This window comes from Mobula hypostoma, chromosome 8, assembly GCF_963921235.1.
Source record: "Mobula hypostoma chromosome 8, sMobHyp1.1, whole genome shotgun sequence".
In the NCBI taxonomy this organism is placed as follows: domain Eukaryota; kingdom Metazoa; phylum Chordata; class Chondrichthyes; order Myliobatiformes; family Myliobatidae; genus Mobula; species Mobula hypostoma.
The window spans coordinates 48,670,260-48,689,756 of record NC_086104.1 but is presented as its reverse complement, the minus strand read 5'-3'; the positions used below and the strand labels follow the sequence as shown (position 1 = coordinate 48,689,756).

The following is a 19,497-nucleotide window of genomic DNA, read 5'->3' as shown; positions in this document are numbered from 1 at the left end:
AAAAAAAATGGATGGGATATGAGGGGGAGGTGGGGCATTAGCGGAAGTTAGAGAAGTCAATGTTCATGCCATCAGGTTGGAGGCTACCCAGACGGAATATAAGGTGTTGTTCCTCCAACCTGAGTGTGGCTTCATCTTTACAATAGAGGAGGCCGTGGATAGACATATCAGAATGGGAATGGGATGTGGAATTAAAATATGTGGCCTTGCCCATCCTCTGGGTTCCCCCCCTCCCCTTTTCCTTCTCCCTGGGCCTCCTGTCCCATGATCCTCTCATATCCCTTTTGCCAATCAACTGTCCAGCTCTTGGCTCCATCCCTCCCCCTCCTGTCTTCTCCTATCATTTTGGATCTCCCCCTCCCCCTCTCAAATCTCTTACTAGCTCTTCCTTCAGTTAGTCCTGACAAAGGGTCTCGGCCCGAAACGTCGACTGTACCTCTTCCTAGAGAAGCTGCCTGGCTTGCTGCGTTCACCAGCAACTTTGATGTGTGTTGCTTAAGATTTTCATTGTTTTTTAAGTCTTCAAATGGCCATTGTAGTATAGAAACACACAATTTGAAGCTCATTTTGCCAAATATTCAAGTCACAATCCCCTAATGGAGTGCAATACTTGTATTAAAAAAGTGTCATCTGATGGGGTGCATTGAATGTTAGAAATATTGAGTAATTTTATAATGTTTCATAACATATAACTAAAAGATGCTTGGTTGTGAAATTTGAAATAAAATACAACCTGTATTATTGAAGACAACTAAACAGAGTTTCTGGTCAGGACCTGCATGGGGCTTGTGTGATGCTGAGTCAGCCAGAGGAGGTAAGCAAGCTTGGACATTGTGTTACCTACTTGAAAGAAACGTGCTTGGCCTGCAGCCCCCTTCACCACATTCATATCATTAACTCAATTATAGCTGTTCTTCCTCTGGGACCTGTTGTTATCCAAATTAGATATTGGAAGAGTTAAGAGTTGCAGCTTAGACACTGTAATTAATGTCAAATTCCTAGGCCGGGAACAGGAAGGTTAGCAGAATCGAAGTACTCCGATGCAAAGAGGACTTCTCTGTCTGTGCTTGCTTTGTTTTTGTTACATTCTGTGGGACTAGCATTATTTTGAATTCTGATTCCTGATATTAACTACTGGTGACAAAAGCATCACTTATCTCTCATTCTGGATGCTACTAACCATTTAACCCTCAATGAAATGCCTTTGTAGTCACAAATGAAAACACTAAATGTATTTTCATTTTTATTTAATTCCATATGTCCTTGGATCCTGTCTGTATTTTAATTTATTATCCTATTACTTAGGCAAGCACAACTATCATGTTTAGCCGGTCTAGACTAAATGCAGCTCCAAGTTTATAACTATACTGTAGTTAAGCTTTGCTAATTTACTTTGGTCAAGGGTAATTAGGGAAGGATAATTAATACTAGTTATGTCAATATAACTGACATCCATTACCAAGTTGAAAAAATAAACTAACACTAATTTTGCCTTTTTGCATGTTCCTCAAACCCTCCCCCATAAAAAACTCACAACTTAATCAGTATCATCATGCCTTCATTGACATTAGGTCAAAATCCTGGAACACTCTCTAAAAGCATTCTAGGAATATCCAGACGTCAATGACTGCATCGGTTCGAGAAGGTAGCTCACTTTTGAGGGCAATTCAATTGAAAACTGAGGATACCTTAAAAAAGCAATGCTGTAGGAAAGCGGCAGTATCCATCACTGAGGACACGCCATCTACTCATTACTACGATCAAGGAGGTGGTGCAGGAGCCTGACAACATACACTCAATGCTTTAGGAACAGTTTCTTTCCCACCATCATCAGATTTCTGAATGAACAATAAACCCACATACACTACCACAATATATTTTTTGTTCTTTCTGCACTACCTATTTAATTTTTAGAAATATACTTCTTATTGTATTTAATTTTTGTGTATTGTCATGTGCTACTACCATAAAACAACAATTTCACGACATATGCCAGTGAATCCCACATCCCATAAAAAGTATATAAAAAGAATGGACCTGAATTTCCCAGATCTCTATTAATGATATAAAAACCTGCTCACTCACTAATTTTCCTTTTTATAGCAAAGGTAAGTTAATTTCCGCAAAGCTTTTCTTATGCATAAACGTGTTTGATAGGGTTGTGGAATCCCCAAGAAAAGAGTTTAAATGTTTGTAAACTGGTTTTAACATGTAACACCTTCCCTTGGAATAGTCACCATATCTTCTGAAAGTAACTGAGAGTGCCATCATGTACGTATTAGTGCTACTGGCGATTACTATCCAACTTAATGTTCGGCAGAGTAACTAATAATTGAGTGAATTGCAGGAATTAGATGGCATGTCAATGGTGGAAAAAAATATGGCTTGTTACACTTGATGTGAGTAGGCAAATTATACTGCACCATTCAGCCACATCTTCCACATTTGTGTTTTAATGTTTTTGTTTCTCCTATCAACTAGCTTCATATTTGCAATATTTTACTTCCAAGTAGCTCCTAAACTTCAATCTTCCCATTCCTGTGTTGCTTGTCTACTCCTGGCTCCTAATGCAAAAGTAAGCTGGCAACCTCTTGCTATAATTTTCATTTGTCTGGCTTTGGGCAGAAATACATCTTAGTATCTGTGAGTATCCATTTCCACTAAATCTAGCAGCTGCAAGCATTTGTACAACATTATAACTAAATATTAAAAAAAAACTTTATTTTCGGACATAAATTTCTTAGAAGATTTTAAATATCAAAGCCTAAAATGATACACAAAAATATTGTACCTTGCAAAATACACAATTTTTGATCAAATACTGAATTGAAGGAAGAAATTACTGGCAACGTTCCTAATATCAAAGTTTATGTCTGAATTTAGCTAACAAAGGCAGATGATCTGAAGAGCTACTTTCATTGGGTAATTTATTTACAGTCCAAAGATCTTGTTCTGTAAGTAGTGCAAGTTTCCCAAGAAGCTGCAAGTGACCATCATTTCCTGGGGAAAGAAAAATGTACCTTCATTAGCAAAGTAAGCAAGTTAATATTAGGAACCGAATTATAAAATTTTGGATCAAAGTTTGAAAAACAATATCCCTTTAGTGTATAAAAGGTTATTTTGCAATACATCCTGATCCCTACACTATTTTCAGTTATTTATCATTTTCCCAAATGGTCTATTTGCTAACTTGCCTTCCATTTTTGTCAGCATACCATGTGTTTTCCTTGATGGATCATTGTCTGTCAGACTGATAAATTGCAGAGGTGCATTTGTATTTTGGGAGCAGACCACAGCTTTCAGTGACCACATGAATTTGCTTGGTAAGCCACTTGTTTTCCAAACATACTGAAGTGATTTTGAACAAATGAAGCACTGCCTATTTCTCTGATAAGATTCTTGTTTTATTTAAATATAATTAAAAATTTCAGTTAGTTTCCTTTTAGATGTCAATTATGAATATTGGTGTAGTTTTACCACTTGCATGCTGTATTAGAACAAATTTTGCAGATGGATTTATTCTATATTGAATACATATGTTATAAATGCTCAGTGAGTGCTTAGTCATGCAGCCGTTTGGCCCCACTTGTCAAGCTGACCAGGATGTGTATCTGAGCTAGTTCCATTTGCCTGTATTCAGCTCCTATCCCTCTAAGCCAGGGGTTCCCAACCTTTTTATGCCGTGGACACCTACAATTAACACTGGGGTACATGGGCTCTCATTTGGGAAGCCTGCTCTTTGTATCCATCCAAATGTTTTTGTATCCAATTGTATTCGTATCTATCTATACTACTTCCCCTAGCAGCTTATTTCAGATACCAAACACACTGCGTGGAAAAAATTGCTCCTTAGGTCCCTTTTAAATTTCTCCCCTTGTACCTTATACCCCTGGGAAAAATACTGATCATCTACCTTCTCTAAACTTGCCATGACTTTATACAACTCAAGCCTTCCAGGCCAGATAATATCCCTGTGAATCTTTTCTGCACTTTTTTCAGCTTAGTGACATCCTCCATATAGCTGGAATTAAGCACAATTCCGCTACAACATGTACAGTCGATGTATGGCACCCCAACTCCTGTACTCAATATCCTGACCGATGAACGCAAATGTTCCATATACCTGTCTATCTGTGTTGCCACTTTTAGGGAGCTAGGTACCTGTAAGCTCTAAAGTCCCTCTGATCTACAACACACTCCAAGGCCTACCATTTAAGTGCAAGTCCTGCTTCAGCTTGTCTTATCAAAATGGAACACCTTATATTTGTTCTAGTTAAACTCCATATACCATACTTGGGCCTATTTGTCTAACTTATCTAGACACTGTTATAACCTTTGACAACCTCTTCACTGTCCACTACATCACCAGTTTTGATGTCATTGGAAAATGTACTAAGTTTGCCAACTACTGAGGCCCGCCATTGGTTGGGTCAACCATGGATATGTGTCCAAGCTATCTACGTGATAACGCAGGGCAGTACAATATGGAGAGCAAACTGTTGCCTATACTCCAGGCTCGCCCTCTCCACGCAGCTGATGAATCCAAAGGAATGGCAGAGACTGAGACAATTCAAGGACATTTTCAACCTCTTACTGCTACGGGTGCAAGTTCCCACTTGCTTCAAAAAGGGAACAATTGTACCAGTGCCTAAGAAGAATAATGTGGGCTGCATTAATGACTATCACCCGGTAGCACTCACATCGACAGTGATGAAATGCTTTGAGGGGTTGGTCATGACTAGACTGAACACCTGCCTCAGCAAGTACCTGGACCTATTGCAATTTGCCTGTCGCCACAAAAGGTCAACGGCAGATGCAATCTCAATGCCTCTCCACATGGCTTTAGACCACCTGGACAACACAAACACCTACGTCAGGATATTGTGCAAAAACTATAGCTCAGCATTTAATACCATCATTTCCACAATCCTGATCGAGAAATTGCAGATCCTGGGTTTCTGTACCTCCCTCTGAAATTGGATCCTCGACTTCCTAACCAGAAGACCACAATCTGTGCCGATTGATGATAACATATCCTCCTCGTTGACGATCAACAGTGGCGCACCTCAGGGGTGTGTGCTTAACTCACTGCTCTACTCTCTCTACACACACGACTGTGTGGTTAGGCATAGCTCAAATACCATCCATAAATTTGCTGATGTTACAACCATTGTTGGTAGAATCTCAGATGGAGATGAGAGGGCGTACAGGAGTAAGATAAGCCAACTAGTGGAGTGGTGCTGCAGCAATAACCTGGCACTCAGCGTCAGTAAGACAAAAGAGCTGATTGTGGACTTCAGGATGGGTAAGATGAAGGAACACATACCAATCCTCAGAGGGATCAGAAGTGGAGAGAGTGAGCAGCTTCAAGTTCCTGGTGAGAAGATCTGAGGATCTAACCTGGTCCCAATGTATTGATGTAGTTATAAAGAAGGCAAGACAGCGGATATACTTCACTAGAAGTTTGAAGAGATGTGGTATGTCTACAAACACACTCAAAAACTTCTATAGTTGTACCGTGGAGAGCATTCTGACAGGCTGCATCACTGTCTGGTTTGGAAGGGCTACAGCACAGGACTGAAAGAAACTGCAGAAGGTTGTAAATCTAGTCAGCTCCATCTTGGGCACTAGCCTACAAAGTACCCAGGACAATGAATCACTTCACACTTTTCCAGGCTGAACTCCATCTGCTACTTCTTAGCTCAGCTCCTGTCAATGTCTCATTGCAATCTAAAACGACCCTCCACCTTATCCACAACTACACCAACCTTTGTGTCATCTGCAAACTTACTTTCAAATAATTTTTTTAAATTACAAAGAGCGGGGGGGGGGGGGGTCCCAGAACAGATCCCTGCGGAACACCATTGGTCACCGACTTGCGGGCAGAATATATTCCATCTGCAACCACCCTCCCCTGGTTTGGGTAAAATAATTCTGTACCTACACAGTCAAGTTTCCCTGGATCCCATGCCTCCTGACTTTCTTCAAGCCTACCATAGGGAACCTTCTCCAATACCTTACTACAGATTATATATACCACACCCAATGCTCTACCCTTCATCAATATGCTTTGTCACATCCTCAAAGAATTCATTCAGGCTCGTGAGACATAACATGACTCTCAGAAAGCCATGCTGACTATCCCTAATCAGGCTATGCTTCTCCATATATTCGTAAAATTCTCAGGAATATCCTTATTCCCTTTCTTGAACAAAAGAATAACATTTGCCAACCCCTAATTATCTGGTACAATTCCAATGGCCAGTGAGGACTTCTTCAATAAAGCCACATTTACCTACAGACAGAAACAGGTGAATTGATTATGGGGAGCAAGGACATGGCAGAGCAATTGAATAATTACTTTGGTTCTGTCTTCACTAAGGAGGACATAAATAATCTTCCGGAAATAGTAGGGGACAGAGGGTCCAGTGAGATGGAGGAACTGAGGGAAATACATGTTAGTAGGGAAGTCATGTTAGGTAAATTGAAGGGATTAAAGGCGGATAAATCCCTAGGGCCAGATGGTCAGCATCCCAGAGTGCTTAAGGAAGTAGCTCAAGAAATGCGAAATTTTTCAAAACTCTTTAGATTCTGGACTAGTTCCTGAGGATTGGAGGATGGCTAATGTAACCTCACTTTTTAAAAAAGGAGGGAGAGAGAAACCAGGGAATTATAGACCGGTTAGCCTAACATCGGTGGTGGGGAAACTGCTACAGTCAGTTATCAAAGATGTGATAACAGCACATTTGGAAAGCGGTGAAATCATCGGACAAAGTCAGCATGGATTTGTGAAAGGAAAATCATGTCTGACGAATCTCATCGAATTTTTTGAGGATGTAACTAGTAGAGTGGATAGGGGAGAACCAATGGATGTGGTATATTTGGATTTTCAAAAGGCTTTTGACAAGGTCCCACACAGGAGATTAGTGTGCAAACTTAAAGCACACGGTATTGGGGGTAAGGTATTGATGTGGATAGAGAATTGGTTGGCAGACAGGAAGCAAAGAGTGGGAATAAACGGGACCTTTTCAGAATGGCAGGCAGTGACTAGTGGGGTACCGCAAGGCTCAGTGCTGGGACCCCAGTTGTTTACAATATATATTAATGACTTGGATGAGGGAATTAAATGCAGCATCTCCAAGTTTGCGGATGACACGAAGCTGGGCGGCAGTGTTAGCTGTGAGGAGGATGCTAAGAGGATGCAGGGTGACTTGGATAGGTTAGGTGAGTGGGCAAATTCATGGCAGATGCAATTTAATGTGGATAAATGTGAAGTTATCCACTTTGGTGGCAAAAATAGGAAAACAGATTATTATCTGAATGGTGGCCGATTAGGAAAAGGGGAGGTGCAACGAGACCTGGGTGTCATTATACACCAGTCATTGAAAGTGGGCATGCAGGTACAGCAGGCGGTGAAAAAGGCGAATGGTATGCTGGCATTTATAGCGAGAGGATTTGAGTACAGGAGCAGGGGGGTACTACTGCAGTTGTACAAGCCTTGGTGAGACCACACCTGGAGTATTGTGTGCAGTTTTGGTCCCCTAATCTGAGGAAAGACATCCTTGCCATAGAGGGAGTACAAAGAAGGTTCACCAGATTGATTCCTGGGATGGCAGGACTTTCATATGATGAAAGACTGGATGAACTAGGCTTATACTCGTTGGAATTTAGAAGATTGAGGGGGGGGATCTGATTGAAACTATAAAATCCTAAAGGGATTGGACAGGCTAGATGCGGGAAGATTGTTCCCGATGTTGGGGAAGTCCAGAACGAGGGGTCACAGTTTGAGGATAAAGGGGAAGCCTTTTAAGACCGAACAGATTCTTCACACACAGAGTGGTGAATCTGTGGAATTCTCTGCCACAGGAAACAGTTGAGGCCAGTTCATTGGCTATATTTAAGAGGAAGTTAGATATGGCCCTTGTGGCTAAAGGGATCAGGGGGTATGGAGGGAAGGCTGGTACAGGGTTCTGAGTTGGATGATCAGCCATGATCATACTGAATGGCGGTGCAGGCTCGAATGGCCTACTCCTGCACCTATTTTCTATGTTTACATTTACTACCCCTCCAGTCTTCCAGTACTTGCCAGTGGCTAAAAATGCAATAAATATCTCTGCCAGGGCCACACTTGATTAGGTCTCAGGGTTTTATCTACTTTAAAATGCCTTAAGATAATCAGAAACTGCTCTTTTGTTATGTTTCAAGATATTACTATTCACTTCCCTTAATTCCTTAGCTTTTGCCCATCCCCTGTGGCTCCAGCCAGACAACCATACTGATCCTTAAAAGAACCTATTCTTCCCAAGTTACCCTGTGTTCTTAGTATACTTGTTGAATCTCTTGGCTCCCATCTCTCATCATCTTTTTCCCCTCCTGATTACCCTTATAAAATATGCCCCTATAATTCTAGTATTCAATGGATTTGCTAGATCTCAGCTGCCTTTGCCTCCTTTTACCTGATCAATGCCTTAATGTCCCTCATTATCCAGGGTTCCCTAATTTGGCCAGTTTTGTCCTTCACTGTAACAGGAATATCTGTCATTGAACTCTTCCTATCTCACTTTTAAAAGCCTTCCACTTGCCAAGTCGAACACTAAACCACCATCTCTCAATAAAGTTTCTGGTATCCCAGTCCAACATACCAATTCAGCCTTGCATATCAGGCTTCTTGCTTTAAAATAAATGCAGGTTAACCTGTGAGTCCTTCTGGAACCACTTGCACATCCTGGTGGATATCCAGGCTGCTGGGAGCCAAGACAAACCCTAGAGTTTTTAGTTTTGTGGCCACAGAATCTCTCGTGATGACCCAGCTTGCTTTGGCACTGATGCACAAGAGAGGAGAGTGGAGACTGTTTCTGTGCCACAGACATAGCAGCTGCTGCTGCTGTCCTCTTGAAAGGGCATTCTAACCCCATCTGAACCCACCCTTGCCTAACAGATGTCCAAATGAGATGCTTGCAAGTGAGGAAAACGGTTGCAGGGGAATTCAACCCAGACACCCTGTTCTTACCACCTCACTAAAGCACCTCAGTATTACTGATGCTCTTGACCCAGTACTGAATAGTACTGGAATCTGGCAAGTACTCCTCAGCCTAGCGTGGAGTTAAATGTTTGAAGAGACTGGAGGAAAGCAATATTTTTCTGGGGACAGGAGCCAACTTTTGTGCTACTGGACCTAAATCAATGCTATTGATGAGGCAATTCTACTTACAAAACATCTGGCAGAAGTTTTATAAGTTTATAGTTTCATAAGTTTAACTTGCTAATAAAGATGAAGCTTCTACCAACTATATCGAAACAAACATATTTAAAGCATCAATTATTGTTCAAAAACATTGGTTTTGTTGCCAATATCATATTGTAATATTTAGGATTATTAGTTTCCATATGAAAATTTGCACCAGAGTTTGGGAACCTTTCCCAATAAAAATACTGCATCTATTAACATAACTGTGAAGGACTGGCAGAAAACTAGCTAAGTCTGTAAAGAATTGTTGGTTGGCCTGATATACTTAATATCTAGCCCCCTCAGCTTTATGCCAACCATAACTACTGTACCTGGAGTAGTCCCATTCATTTGAAAAGGGTCACCCCCTTTATTTTTCGACATCTGTGGCTAGCCTGCAGTAGTAACACTGGACTATTTGGGACCCAAGTCTAGGCCTACGAATAAATCAATGAATTGGCCATAAGTTGTATCCTCTTACTTTGACAAAGTAGAAGAATTGGGTATGAACTCCATTTTAAATACCACTCAGTGGCCTCTTGTCCTGCTACATTGAGACAACAACCGCCTGAGGAATAACACCTCAGCTTCTGTTTGGGCATATTGTGGCCATACAGACTCTGTATTGAATTCTCCAACTTTAGTAAAATTGTAGTTTCTTTATATCTATCAGGACTGTCATCATTTGGCTGCATTTTTCTTTCTACCAGTATACTTTGGCCTGCTGGCCTCCCCATTAACCACAATAACATAGATAAAGATCTGATTTTTCCTGCTGTTAATTCATACGGTGACACCATCATAGTGTTCTACCCATTACCACTCTGCTCTTCTCAGCTTTCAGGAAACCTATTTGTTTTTAATTTCCCAGTTGTGACAAATGGTCTCAAACTTGAAACATTAACTTTTAAGATGCTACCTGATCTGTGTTTTTTTTTAATTCAGGAAGTCCTGGATTGTACTTTATTCGTGGATATTATATGACATTTATTCTAAGTGGGGTTCAAAATGTCTTTCAGACAACTTTTTTTTAACAGTAATGATTTTAGTATATTGCAAGACAATTCGAGGCCCTCTTCCTTATACTTGACATTTGCCATAAACTAAAGATTCATTTTTTAAAAGAGAGTTACAATATGTTCATACTTTAAGTTAGATTCTTGGTAAATTTTGGAATAAATGAAAAAAAAAATGATTTTCATTACCTGACTCTGCAGTCCCATTAGTCTTTACTGCTGAATAAAAAATATAATCCACAGTGATCGCAGATTTGGAATGACAGGTGGTGACCTCTGTTTTATTCGTCCCAGGTAGATAATGGGAGTACACAGAAAGTAGCTTGAATTTGTGCTGAATAGCAGGAGTCCTAGAAAACAATTAATAATTATGTTACTGTTTATTTTCTCAATTGACTTTGTTCAATTACTACACACCAAGTTATATTTCAATATTTAGAATATTGGTACAGCATGGTACATTGTTTGAATTTAATATCACAGTTTCATCAATAGCCAGTTTTGAAAGCAAGAAACTTCCAGACAAGTTTCAAAATTTGTATTATTTATGAAAAACCTCGATAGGTCCTGATGAAGGGTCTCCGCCCGAAAGTTTTGTGTCATCAGCAAACTTACTAACCCACCCTTCTACTTCCTTATCAAGGTCACTTATATATATATATATTAAAAAAAATCACAAAGAGGAGGCGGTCATAGAACAGATCCCTGCTGAACACTACTGGTCACTGTCTTCCATACAGAATACGAACCATCTACAACCACGCTTTGTCTACTGTGGGCAAACCAATTCTGGATCCACAAAGCAAGGTCTCCTTGGATACCGTGTCTCATTACTTTCTGAACGAGCCTCACATGGGAACCTTATCAAATGCCTTACTGTTTTCTCCTCTACAAAAATAGTCAATAAGTAAAATTTGATCAAATTTTGTGCATTTGAGTTACCTGAATACAAATGGACTAAATAATATGCAGAATTTAAAGATTTAAAATTTACATAGTTGGTATACCTCCTATATCTATTCTGCCATTACCAGTTGTAAAAATTTTTTCTTCCTTTCCCTATTAGCTTCTCCTAACAAACCCCAAATTTGCTTCATCAAATACATTTTCAGCATAAGTGCTTTAGCCACCTACCGTCAACTTTTCTGGGTCATTAAACATTACTGATACTTTATGTCCTCAGTCAAAACTACAACTGGTATCCTGACGAAGGGTCTCGGCCTGAAACGTCGACTGTACCTCTTCCTAGAGATGCTGCCTGGCCTGCTGAGTTCACCAGCAACTTTGATGTGTGTTGATTGGTATCCTTGTCTTTTCTCTGTTACTTATTGCCTCTTTACACCCATCTCACCTATCCTTCCTTGCTCACTGAAATTATTTGTTAATTCCACCCTGTTATTTTCTTATTAAGCCAAATTCCCTTGCTATCTTTACCTTTTGTGTTGAAAATTCTTCTTTAATTTCTCTCCAAGTGCACATACTTTAACTATCCAGGAAAATGTACAACTGCTCCCTTAACCCTAACAATGGTGAGGTTCGAAATTCCTATTCTGACCTTCACATAAGCTTTCTGTCAATGGTTACATTGGGAGTCTATCAGTTAGCACGTTAAGAGCCTGCACATTCCTGGTCTGGAGACGCAGCCTGTTTCGTATTATGTACACAACTGCTCCTCCTTTAAATACATAATATATAAAGCAACTTCTATCTTCAACTTTAATTCCAAATATTCTTCTATATAATATGACCATGGGATATAGAAGCAGAATTAAGCCATTCAGCCCATTGCATCTACTCCACCATTTGATACTTTCCCCCTCATCCCCACTCCTCCATAACCTTTGATGCTCTTACTAATCAAGAACGTATCACCTCCACTTTAAATATATCAATAACCTGGCCTCCCCAGTCATCCATGGCAATGAATTACACAGCTTAACCACCATCTGGCTAAAGAGGCATCCTTCTATTCTGGAAACATCCTCTGCATGTCCACCCTATCTAGGTTTCTCAATATTTGGTAGGTTTGTCCCCTCGTTCTTCTAAACTCCAGTGAGTACAGACCCAGGGCCGTCAAATGCTCCTTTATACCTTAACCTTTCATTCCCAGGATCATTTTCACGAATCTCCTCTGAACCCTCTGCAATGTCTGTACATCCTTAAATATAGGGCCTACAACTGCTCATAATACTCCAAATGTGGTCTGACCAATGCCTTATAAAGCTTCAGCATTTCTTCCTTGCTTTTATATTCTAGCCCTCTTGAAACAGATACTGACATTCCATTTACCTTCCACTGACTCAACCTGTAAGTTAACTTTAGGGAATCCTACATTAGGACTCCTAAGCCCCTTTGCACTCCCAATTTACAAATTTTCTCCCCACTTAGAAAATAGTCAACATTTTTTATTTTTTCTGTCCACAAAGCCATTTATTCCATCATCCAGACCATTTACATACAACATGAAAAGTGGTGGACCCAACATTGACTGCTGCAGAACATTACTAGTCACCAGCAGCCAACCAGAAAAGCACATGTTTATTTCTACCCCTTGCCTTCTGCTAGTCAGCCAATCTCCTGAACATGCTAGCATATTTCCTGTAATACAAATGTAATACCACAGGCTCTGACTTTGTTTAGTACCCTCATGTGCAATACCTTGTCAAAGGCCTTCCATAAATCCAAGCAAACAACATTCATTGACTTGCCTTTGTCTATTCTGCCTGTTATTTCCTCAAAGAACTCCTTATATGAATAAATAGTTAAATAATCTTAATGTATTTATGGCTAAAGTAGAGAATAAATCAAGTCAGGCTTCAAGCCAACATTTGCTTTATCATTGAATCCCCTGAATATTTCTTAAAACAAAAGATTAACTCACAGTTGATCCATGGGATAATTCTTTTTATTAGTGTCATCTGTTAGAGCTTCTGAATTGTCCGGAACATCTACAGAATATTATTTAAGTTGAACAGGAATTAACATGGAATTTAGATTTACACATATTTTGAAGTGAAAAACAGTAATATTCTTAATTGACAAACATTTTTAAACAAATGACTGAGTTGTCCGAAACAGAAGTTCCACAATCTACAGAACTACACTGAAAACAGACCCAATGCCATACATAGAAACATAGAAAATAGGTGCAGGAGTAGGCCATTCAGCCCTTCGAGCCTGCACCGCCATTCAGTATGATCATGGCTGATCATCCAACTCAGAACCCTGTACCTGCCTTCTCTCCATACCCCCTGATCCCTTTAGCCAGAAGGGCCATATCTAACTCCCTCTTAAATATAGCCAATGAACTGGCCTCAACTGTTTCCTGTGGCAGAGAAAGCCACAGATTCACCACTCTCTGTGTAAAGAACTTTTTCCTCATCTCGGGCCTAAAAGGCTTCCCCTTTATTCTCAAACTGTAACCCCTCGTTCTGGACTTCCCCAACATCGGGAACAATCTTCCTACATCTAGCCTGTCCAATCCTTTTAGAATTTTATATGTTTCAATAAGATCCCCCCTCAATCTTCTAAATTCCAGAGAGTATAAGCCCAGTAAATCCAGTCTTTCATCATATGGAAGTCCTGCCACCCCAGGAATCAATCTGGTGAACCTTCTTTGCACTCCCTCTATGGCAAGAATGTCTTTCCTCAGATTAGGGGACAAAAACTGCACACAATACTCCAGGTGTGGTCTCACCAAGGCCTTGTTCAACAGCAGTAGTACCTGCCTGCTCCTGTACTCGAATCCTCTTGCTATGAATGCCAGCATACCATTCGCCTTTTTCACCGCCTGCTGTACCTGCATGCCCACTTTCAATGACTGGTGTATAATGACACCCAGGTCTCGTTGCACCTCCCCTTTTCCTAATCGGCCACCATTCAGAAAATAATCTGTTTTCCTGTTCTTGCCACCAAAGTGGATAGCCTCACATTTATCCACATTAAATTGCATCTGCCATGAACTTGCCCACTCACCTAACCTATCCAAGTCACCCTGCATCCTCCTCACAGCTAACACTGCCGCCCAGCTTCGTGTCATCTGCAAACTTGGAGATGCTGCATTTAATTCCCTCGTCTAAGTCATTTATATATATTGTAAGCAACTGGGGTCCCAGCACTGAGCCTTGCAGTACCCCACTAATCATTGCTGATTAAAATTGTAATGACAAGCAATAGCTTTAGTTTAACATTAACTATGACAAAACATCTAGAAGAAGCAACACTTACAATTAAAAACATATCCTTTACAGTCTTCACTACTTTTCAAAATTTCGTAAGAGATCACAGTTTTTAAGGCCGGTGGCTAGAGAACTTTCTTAAAAACATCAACGTGAAACATGAACATAGGCAGCTCAGCAAAACTAGGCATTGTCTGGTCTTGTTAAAATATTTCAAGTGGTCTTTTGACTACAAAAACAAAGAGAAATCATACCTGTATCTTTCATTGTTTCATATTGACACTCTGATGAAATTCCAAGACTTGGCGGCCAAAGTGGTTTTGTCATGGCTCTCTGGCCCCTGTGACTCTGCTCCTGACCTGACACCTACGTGAATGATAAGAAGTTATAAAAAGAACCACATCACACCTGCCTTTAAGAGAGATTACAAAAATCAATTACAAACTACAAAGGAGCCAGACTGCAGAGCTGCGATTTAATTATCACAGCTTCAGAAAAAAAATACTGGTTAAAATGTGAAAGACAGGGTTAGCGGCATTTGTTTGTAGACTAATGTGTACAAAAAAAACTATTTTGCTACATGGTAATCTTGAAACTCGTACAGATAATAATAGGTCTAATAGGGAATTTGTACAGTGTTTTGGAAGAGGCATGTCAGGTGAATCATATTGTAAAAAAACAAATATATATTAGTGGTTCAAAAACATATCAGGCTAAATTAACTAAATATTGGTCTGTTCGAGTTCAGATAGAATAAAACTCCAATTTACATTTGTACAAGAACTATTACGGTAGCAGCAAATGTCACCAGAAAGAATATTTATAATTTAGTGAGTTTAATTATGAGCATTCAATCTCAATTTTTTTTCCAGAACAATGGGCTTTAAGAGAACCAAGAGTAATGTTCAGGCAATTCTCCAAACTTCACCAGGGAGTCAGAAAAAAAGCAAGAGATTATTAATTCAATCTTCTTTTATAAAACCTATGGCTTTACTGAGCAAACACATTGGCAAAAATTAAAATGACACAAAATGCTGGACGAACTCAGCAGGGTCTCAATGAGCAGGCCAATAAGTCCTGATGAAGGGTTTCGGCCTGAAACGTTGATTGTACTCTTTTCCATAAATGCTGCCTGGACTGCTGAGTTCCTCCAGATGCTGTGTGTGTTGCTTGGATTTCCAACATCTGCAGATTTTCTCTTGTTTGTGAATGAAGCAAGCCATGTGACTTCCTTAATAACAAGCAAAAGTGACTCTTAAGCTTATAAAAACTGACAAGGTATGTACTTACAGATTCTGTTTTCATTTTAACTGACTATTATTGGCAGTCTCACTGGCCATTTAAGTGAATTCTCTTATGTTAATCAACATGGATAAAAAGAACTACAAAGCAAAAGTTACAATTCTTTGCTTCCAATTTAATTGGGTATCAGTAACTTGTGCTTCCAACTTTGGCATCTGAAGAAGTGCTTGCTGCTCCAATAAACTATTGACTGCAGTTTCTTATGACAGTTAAAAACAAGTTTAAAAAAAATTGAAATCTGAAATTTGTTTTTATCATTTCCAATGTCACATTTTCCTTTGGAGGAAATCTTCAAGAACTGTGAGCTGTTATTAATCTAATCTGAATGCAACATTAGATTTTTGTACCTTTCCTATTGGAAGTCCATCATAAATAAGTTTCCCATGCCGAATGAAGTTGTACAATGGAGAGTCAGGGACAGAGTTGAAGTCTCCACACAGAACAATTGGCCAGTGACCACCTTTCCCATCAGATGCCAATTTGTTAATTTCAGCCAGCAGTATTGCGAGCTGAGCCAGCTTGATGTCCCCTCGACGTGGATTATACAAGAGATGAGTATTTGCCACACACACACGAGCAGCAGATTGTGAAACAGCTGGTTGTAGTAATACCACAAGTCCAACATTGTCCCTGTCTAATATTTGGATCATAGGACGATAAAACTCAACTGGGCTAGCAGAGATGAGTGAAAACTTTGAGCGTTTAAAACAAATAGCACACCCATCTCTCTTGTTTCCTGTCCGCATTTTGTATTCACAATGATAACCTGTAAAACAAATATAAAAACATAGTATTTTCATTACAATTGGCATAGCTGGGAAAACTTGTTGGAATGTAGCTCTGAATTGTAAAGTGAAAATATAAAACTAATTAGCTCACAAAATGAGACACAAAATAAGCCCAACTTAATATATTTAACAGACAATAAGCAGAGTTCGTGAGAATAAGTTCTTAAAACAAACCAACCCCTAACCTTCAATAGACAATAGGTTCAGGAGTAGGCCATTCAGCCCTTTGAGCCAGCACCGCCATTCACTGTGATCATGGCCGATCATCCACAATCAGTACCCCGTTCCTGCCTTCTCCCCATATCCCTTGACTCCACTATCTTTAAGAGCCCTATCTAACTCTTTCTTAAAAGCATCCAGAGAATTGGCCTCCACTGCCTCCTGAGGCAGAGCATTCCACAGATCCACCACTCTCTGGGTGAAAAAGTTCTTCCTCAACTCCGTTCTAAATGGTCTACCCCTTATTCTCAAATTGTGGCCTCTGGTTCTGGACTCCCCCAACATCAGGAACATGTTTCCTGCCTCTACCGTGTCCAATCCCTTAATAATGTTATATGTTTCAATCAGATCCCCTCTCATCCTTCTAAATTCCAGTGTATACAAGCCCAGTCGCTCCAATCTTTCAACATATGACAGTCCCGCCATCCCGGGAATTAACCTCGTGAACCTCTGCTGCACTCCCTCAATAGCAAGAATGTCCTTCCTCAAATTTGGAGACCAAAACTGTACACAATACTCCAGGTGTGGTCTTACCAGGGCCCTGTACAACTGCAGAAGGACCTCTTTGCTCCTATACTCAACTCCCCTTAAGACGACCAACACGCCATTAGCTTTCTTCACCGCCTGCTGTACCTGCGTGCTTACTTGCAGTGACTGATGAACAAGGACACCTAGATCTCATTGTACTTCCCCTTTTCCTAACTTGACACCATTCAAATAGTAATCTGCCTTCCTGTTCTCACCACCAAAGTGGATAACTTCACACTTATCCACATTAAACTGCATCTGCCCACTCACCCAACCTGTCCAAGTCATCCTGCATTATCTCAACATCCTCCGCCCATTTCACACTGCCACCCAGCTTTGTGTCATCTGCACCCCTCTCATCTCCAGAACCCCACAAACCTTGGCCAGGCCCCCCTCTCCCTTGCCAGACCCCATCTTCATCTCCACTCCCAACTCTACCTCTAATCGTAACCTCCACAACCCTCTCTCCTCCAGCCCCTCACCTACAACTCCCAACCACACTCTTCACACCCCCCTCACCTCCATCCCAACCCCATCCGTGACCTCTACATCCCCCTCTGTGCCCACACCCACACAAACCCCAGCCCTGCCAGGTCCTCACCTCAATCCCCCAACCATACCCCTAACCTCCACACCCTTCTAACTGACCCACATCCCCCACAATCCACTCCCAAACACAAACCATAAGCAATCACCCCACAACCCCACAATGCCTTAGCATATTCACATTCCTAAATCTGAAGATAAATGTAAGAAGGAGAAAGATCCCAATAAATGCAAGTAGTTTTGGACCAAGTTAACAAAGGTGTGCACCAGTACAAAGTGGCAGGGTTGAGTGACACTCATTCTCTAGTAACGACATCAAGAATCACAAGAGGAAAATTTTTCCCTGCATAATTACATCCTAACCCCAATGCATGGTCTACATGAAGCCTAAAAACTAGGCCTAAAAATACTGACTGAATTTATAAAATTAGAGTATTGAGAATAGGACGACACATTCCCTGTTAATTCAATCCAGACTGGGGTCTCCCATGTACCCAGATAAAAAAGATCACCAAAAACTTACACAAAGCAGGGAAGGTATGTCTTATTTGAGTTTGCATACAACCCTGTATGTCCCACAGTAACACCCCCCCCCCCACAAGGCAGGCCAACTCAAAGAACACACCCTCTCCCCGCCTGTATCTTTGCCTGCGTTTGACTGGTTTCTCCCTCCCTCTCGCTGCTGGAGGAAGGTGCCAGACTTTTGGGTCTTGGGCAAGGTTTGATAGGTGCAGTTTGATGATTAGACTAATTTTTAGTGGACCCTGCAGTTCAAATTACATGTGTTTCCTTTTTATATTGCTATTTTGTGTGATCTTGATTGGGGAGTACTGTCTCTGAACCCTGCAGTCAACGAATGACAATGCTAAATTGAACTGAACTGAGCTAAACTCAACATTCCCCAACTGCTTCAAGGACTCTGCCGATTGATGTTTAATATTCTGTGTGATATTTGCTCATTTTTGTGCGATTTGTTCTTTTTTAAATGTGTCCCACAGTCTTTGTTACTTGGCTATCCGTGGGAAGATGAATCTTGGATGTATACTGCATACATACTTTGATAATAAATGTACTTTGAATCTTTAAGATAATCCTGTTGAAAGGCTCATGGGAAACTGTCAATCTTCTTCAATCAAGTAACATTTAAAAAATCTGAAAAGTCCAAAATTTAGCAATAAATATAGAATTATGGCAAAAAAAATTAGCCCCGAGTTAAGGGCAAAGAAATACTAACATACAACCCCACTCACCCAATGATTCCAATATTGGCTTCAGCTGCATTCCATAGTGGTTGTTCTGCACTTCTTGTAAACACATGATCTAGAAAAGATCAATGAATGCAAGCTACAATGATTTCACTCACAAGAAGATGGCAATTAGCAATCTGTCAAACACTCTTACCCTGTATAATTTAAAATTGGTACACACAGAAATAATTTTCCTTCATCTTAAAAGGAACATTACTATTGCCCCTGAAGCTACAGCAAAGCTGTAACAGCGGCAGCTCCTTAAAATGCACAGCAAATCTTTCTATAATTATTCACAATTGTTCCTATTTATTAAATGAGTAACTGAGATACAGCGTGGAATAGGCCCCTCTGGCCCTTTGATCTGCGCTGCCCAGCAACCCGATTTAACCCTAGCCTAATCACAGGATGATTTACAATGACCAGTTAACCTACCGACCAGTACAC

General features: G+C 40.4%; 1 protein-coding gene across 5 annotated transcripts in view; it reads right to left on the bottom strand.

The window, feature by feature from the left end:
- Positions 1-489: 489 nt before the first annotated feature.
- Positions 490-19,497, bottom strand: part of angel2 (angel homolog 2 (Drosophila)) — a 70,088-nt gene continuing 51,080 nt past the window's right edge. For all 5 annotated transcript variants that reach the window (XM_063055800.1, XM_063055801.1, XM_063055799.1 and 2 more), the window contains 6 exons: positions 19,054-19,123; positions 16,070-16,488; positions 14,675-14,786; positions 13,124-13,190; positions 10,432-10,592; positions 490-3,000 (listed from right to left, as the gene is read on the bottom strand). In XM_063055800.1, the coding sequence (XP_062911870.1) occupies positions 2,861-3,000; positions 10,432-10,592; positions 13,124-13,190; positions 14,675-14,786; positions 16,070-16,488; positions 19,054-19,123 (969 nt within the window). In that variant the 3' untranslated portion in view covers positions 490-2,860. The remainder of the gene's footprint in view (positions 3,001-10,431; positions 10,593-13,123; positions 13,191-14,674; positions 14,787-16,069; positions 16,489-19,053; positions 19,124-19,497) is intronic.